Consider the following 6,000-nt stretch of genomic DNA (forward strand, 5'->3'; position numbering starts at 1 on the left):
TTCCAGTTCTGTGATCTCTCCAGCAGTGAAAATGCGGTTCCATAGGTGACTTTTACTTCAATACAAGTTTGTATTTATGTAACTGTAATTATGGCACATAGAAACTAGGTGAAGTTTAAGGTCTTGAATCTTTACCCATTATATGATGCCTTTTTCTAAGTGCTACAGACATGAAGGCAGAAGCTAAATGACTTGACAGTGATCTCAGCCAGTGCAAGTGGAACAGCAGTCTGTTGTCAGCCTGGATCAATGACTTTCAAAATGTGCTCCCCAGAGTCCTGGAAGCCATTACTACCTGGCACCAGGGTGCCTCAGCAGTGGCAGAAATGCTACTTTTGAATCATGCTTCCTTTCTGTTTTCCTATTTAAAATAAATTGAGTCACTAGGGAGTGGTAACCATGGCTCATTTTTAAGGCATGGAGAAACTTCACCATAACATTAAAAAAGGAAAACAAAACCTTCCTGCCAGTGACAGATTAGGTAGGGTGGAAGTTCCTTGATGTTAGAAGGATTTCTGAATTATAAGGTTCAAAGATTGAAAACTCTTTACAGAAAGTAATGCTGATTTCTGGAAGCAGTGAGACATTCAGGACCTTATTTTAAAATAATGTGCATGCTATAAACTTCTCATTATGAAGGAAACACAAATAATTCTCTCTTATTTCACAGCAGCAGGAAGGAGAAGGCATGACATTCGACCCTAGATTGGATCATGAAGGAATCTGCTGTATAGAATGCAGGCGGAGCTACACACACTGCCAGAAGATCTGTGAACCCCTGGGGGGCTATTACCCATGGCCTTACAATTACCAGGGTTGCCGTTCAGCCTGCAGAGTTGTCATGCCGTGTAGCTGGTGGGTGGCCCGCATCCTGGGCATGGTGTGATATCGCTTCATACACCAGGTGCTGTAAAGAATTAACTTCAGAGATGACCAAAGTTTGAGGCATCTTGATGCTGAAGGGACCACAAAGTATTTTATATTCCACCTGAGCAATGCTATTCGAGACACAGAATATTTTTCAACTGCTTCACAGAACTTTATCCTGAACAGTTGTACTGAAAGGGTAGTTTAAGTCTAAAATATCATATTAATCCTTTTATTACTTGCTATTTCTTGCTTTTCTTTGCCGGTAAGGCCTGCTTTTAAGACTTCCTTACTTAGAAATAATCATGAAAAATTATTTACAATTTGTCAAAGATCTCAACTGTACACTTGAGTTCCTTTTAAATCAAGTCACTGACTAAAACAATTGTCTTCTGTTGTTGTTTGCACAGAACCCCTCAATTGTTCTTCACATTTATGGTTCTTTCCCAGTCTTGCAAATGCGCCCCCAGCATTCCTAGATAAATACACAGACAAAAAAGGGAAAGCAAGACATATAATGGAATCTACCTGAGAGTAAACATTATAAACCTCAATGTGGTAGCTCATGCAGAATTCTCTATGGTATGTGCTGGCATGTGATTAACAGCTGGCCACCCTGTTAAGAGTCACCCCCCAAATAAGAGCATTAGGATAAAGAAGGAAAATGTAGTCAGAGGTAAATCCGACTTGTGGGGCAGGACTTTCATTGACGTTCTGAAAACCAGGTTTTCACACTCTTTCAATCTTTCCGTCAGTGGTCACTGGGCAGGAAGCAGCATAATGACATCCACCTCTGTAGTACAAATCAGGCTGCTGCTGTAGTCCAAGTACCAAGACGTTCCTCTCCCAGTAACACGGCTGGCAGTGCTGCTTGACAGGCACAGCTGAGGAGGAATGGCTTATTTATTTATAATGACATAAAGAATCTCAGGAACAAGGACTCTTTAAAAATTGAAATATTAGATCAGGAAGATGAGGGTATTTCATATCTTGGACATTTTAGTTTTGACTCTCATAGTTTAAGAGATTTAGAACTTTCCAAAGGAAAATAAGTTTTCCAAAACAACATAAAAATTCAGGGAGATGAAAGGTCTTGATACCATGATAGTCCCACAGTCAAACCATACTACTGTATATCTAGTGTTGCCAAGTTAAGTCTGTAAAGTCACACATAATTTTTAAAACTTGGTTATCAGATGAACATTCATATACCTGCATTTAATGGAATGTAGAGCAAGCTAGGTCTTTGGAGAAAAGAGGGATGAAGGAAAGATACATATTGAATTATATGTAATGTCACACTGTTCAGGCAGCAGCAATTTCCTACAGTTACAAATTTGCATGCTGAGTTTTCAAAATGGTTGTCACTCTATTGACTAAGCAAGTAAGTGCCAGTAGTTCTGCACACCATCTCCCACCTCACCACCCAGCAACCTGTATGTACTTGGTTCTGGAAATAAAGGGGCAAAAAAGAAAAAAGATTGAGTCAGTAATCCTACCCCAGAAGAGTTTGTGGTCTCATGAGATACAGATAATTGGGATTCAGTACACCAAAAGCCTTGATAAAGATGGGCGCATCAGGCTTCCTGGAGAAAGAGAATGCCTTCAATGGTTCTTCAAGGATGGGCAGGAGTTAGCCGGGTAGTGACAGGAAGGGCATTCCAGGCAGAGGGAGTAGTTCAAGTAGAGGTGTAAGGTTGTGCAGCACAAGCAGGGAAACAGAGCATCTGGCTGAGGTAGGCAATATCAAGATAGAAACGTAGGATTTCCCTGGAGGTCCAGTGGCTAAGAAACTGCGCTTCCACTGTAGGGGGCGCAGGTTCGATTCCTGGTTGGGAAGATCCCACATGCTGTGAGGTGAAGCCAAAAAAAAAAAAAAAAGGAAGTGAAGGCAGAAGCTGTATCCCACTCAAATTGCATGTTAACTCTGAATTTATTGATGGGGGGATAAGGAATAGGAAACCAATGAAAGGTTTTGGGCAAAGAGGAGGCTGGTTAAGTTTCCATTTTAGATGGATCCGCTTGGTAGCTTTCCACCTGAGAACTGAAGAGGTGCCAGACGTAGCAAGGAGAGCATGTCATAGGGAAGAAAGGCTGCCTCTTGAAAAGGTGCTCCTTTTCAAAGCACAACAATTAAATGAAATATAGGAGGTGGATAATTTACTTATTAGATACTGGAATTATGCTGTGTTATGAGAAGTCACTCAGTACTCAAGGAAGTCAACCTAACAGGAAAGAATAAAGATGTTTTTTAAGAGCAGAGGGGAAACTCAAGGTTGGATTAAGCATAGGAATGACAAGAGACTCAAATTGTGTTCAATGAAAAAAACTGCAGGTCTACTTTGAAAGAGAAGAGTCAAGTGTACAAAGGAAGAATATCTGGTAAAGGGAGCTAGGACACTGCTAAATACAAACTTTTCACACATTGGCACTAGTCCCTAGAGGACCTCTAACCAGGCCAATCCAAAAGCTGCAAATGCTGCCCGGTCTGCTGTGCTGAATCTTGACTTGTCCTTCAATTAACTCTCAGTTGTGATATAAACCAATCCTTATGGACATCACAGGTTCATTTTCAAGGTCCTAAGGTCCTAGTTTGACTCAGTCGTCTTAGATGTGATAGTTGCTGCTGTGTCAGCATAGAGAGAAAATGAAGAAATGGTATTGCTGGGTTTCAATAAGTGTTCTATGTTACATTAACATATCTCACTAATCAAACTTCCAATGTGATGTTAAAAACTTGTTTAACCTCATCCTTATACCTCCTTCCCACCACCACCTCAAATAACTGCTGCCACTAAAAAAGTAAATATATTCAGAATAATCACTTAACCCACTCAACAGTTGTTCTTACACCAGATTTTATTATACTCTGAAGTACAAGCTAGATTTTTACAAAGTAGAAATTCCTTGTGTGAGTGGAATAATTTAATTTTTATTTCTGTATAAGCTGAATATGCTGATTTGTTTTATGAACATTTACTTTATAGAAATGTCACATTTCTTTTTTAAGTGAACTGATTTATTGAGGGGGAAGGAGGAAGTTGATAAAAATCTACATGCATAGACAGTCCCAGTAGCGTATGCAGACAGAAAGGTGCAAATGTGAGTCAACGATGCAAACTTTCACAAAAACATTTTACAGGCAGAGTGAGTTCTGATGTTTATAAAAGAAAGCTGAATTCCTTCTAAGGGCCTTTGTACATATATGCATGCTCATATTTTACATGCATATACAGGTTTCACTTTGAAAAGTCCAGTATGTTAAAATCAAATTTACAAAACAGATTAAGTTAGTACTGACTGACTTTTAACAATAAAGGGACCCAACCGCAGGTTTTACTTAAACTGCTTACAATCAAAAGTAATCAATTTACATACAATTTTTGGGTACTTACTGTGAAAAGGTAAGTACATCCATATATACATTTATGCATGTAAAATCTAACCTAGCAAAATTTGCTAAGGTGTTTGCTTTACCGCAACTTCACCGTGTCTTAATAGTTCTTAAATCAAACATGCAGGAGTCAGTCTTTATTAGGGTCTGCGTTCCTGCCGTAGAGTGATACAGATAAGCAACGGCGCTGGAAACAGTCCACCTACGAAGCTATAAATAAGTCCCCAGATTAAAACATCAAATTATTGGAAATCATGTTTTAAGTTCCTCCTATGAGTTTACTAATAACTTTACAGATATTATACATCATATTCCTGTTCTCTTTGTGGCTGCTCCTTTACAAAACTTCTCCATATCAAATTTCTGTAATTGAATCAATCTCCTTTTTTTCATTTGTAATATGGCTACAAAAATTTTAATAGCAATGAGATAGTGTGGAAGAAATAACCTCTACACACTTTTTCTTACAACTGGCATTATATTTGCAAATGTACTTGCAATTTTTTTTTTTTAAAACATGATTTTAGTTTCCTGTTCTTCAGCCTTTCAAGGTGTAGATTATTTAATTAATAAAAATTTTCTTTTCAACTGCTTATGTTCCATTAACCTAGACTATTATCCATCTTTCTATAATGAATTTATTTCACACTGACAGCCAAAGACCTGGAATAAACTTCATCAAGCATAAACCTTCTCTTAGCAGGACATTATGCTTTTAAAGGCAAGTGGTTTCTTTTCAATTAAAACCATATTTCTGCCTATCAGTTACTAAGGTAACTATACAACTACGTAGTGAAAACGATCTCCACTCCAGAAGGATCTCCCTAACATATTCTACTCAACTTAATCAACCAGCACCATAATTTTTAATTCACTCAGCACCTATGTGTAATCAGGCAACATTTGAGAATATTCCAGTTGCTAAAGAAGAAAGAGAGCCTTATTACAAATTAGTACTATCATATTCCATATATACTTCATGAATACTATTCTAATATTCACTGCTCAATTTTAGTAATATCTCAGCAATGATAAATTAGCATCTTACCCAAATAGTCTCAATTTGTTTCACTTTGACTGAAAAAGATTTTCTTCCATCATGTGGTTTATCCCGTGGTTACATGGACTCAATGACTTATATCATAATGCCCCTAAGGTTCTTATAACAGAGGAACAAAAAAAATCATTAAGCCTCTCTCCTCTGCCTTTACATCTATGTAAGAGGGAAACAAATTTCTCAAAAGAACAAGATCCCAAGTAGCTTTTTACTTTTTTCTATAATTTTTTGGAAGTAAGACATCATAGATGTTTGTTGCTAATAACCTTACTTTTTCTCTCTCTCCTTTACTCCATGAAATCAGTGTCTTTTAAGGGCAAGGTCCCAGGTCATGTACTTCAAAGTCACCAGGTCATGATAAACACAGATTTACTGGGCCCAATCCCAAACTGACTGATTCAAAATCTCAGGGGGGAAACAGAGAAAGCCTACATTTAAAAAAAAAAGCTTCTCAGGCAAGGGTCATTCACCCTCAAGCTTGAGAACCACTATCTTATACAGAATGTTCCCAATGCTGTAATTTTTAGTTGCCTGATATTTGGGACAACTGTTAAAAGATCAATACAAGACTGGGGTAAATTGAGTTTTACGCAAGTTAAATTCTATCACCAACTATCTATGTGAGTGAAAGAACTCTTATGAAGAAAGAAGTATATGAGAGTGCTCTGGAAAAAATGCTTTT

At 37.8% G+C, this 6,000-nt stretch overlaps 1 protein-coding gene across 2 annotated transcripts in view; it reads left to right on the plus strand.

Annotated features, from left to right (window-relative positions):
• CNMD (chondromodulin) overlaps window positions 1–4,796 on the plus strand; it is a 29,042-nt gene extending 24,246 nt beyond the window's left edge. Inside the window, exon 7 of one of the 2 annotated variants that reach the window (XM_057707558.1) lies at window positions 671–4,796. In XM_057707558.1, the coding sequence (XP_057563541.1) occupies window positions 671–886 (216 nt within the window). In that variant the 3' untranslated portion in view covers window positions 887–4,796. The remainder of the gene's footprint in view (window positions 1–670) is intronic. The other variant, XM_057707559.1, reaches the window with a different exon arrangement.
• The last annotated feature ends 1,204 nt before the right edge of the window (window positions 4,797–6,000 follow it).

Source organism: Hippopotamus amphibius, chromosome 14 (genome assembly GCF_030028045.1).
Source record: "Hippopotamus amphibius kiboko isolate mHipAmp2 chromosome 14, mHipAmp2.hap2, whole genome shotgun sequence".
In the NCBI taxonomy this organism is placed as follows: Eukaryota; Metazoa; Chordata; class Mammalia; order Artiodactyla; family Hippopotamidae; genus Hippopotamus; species Hippopotamus amphibius.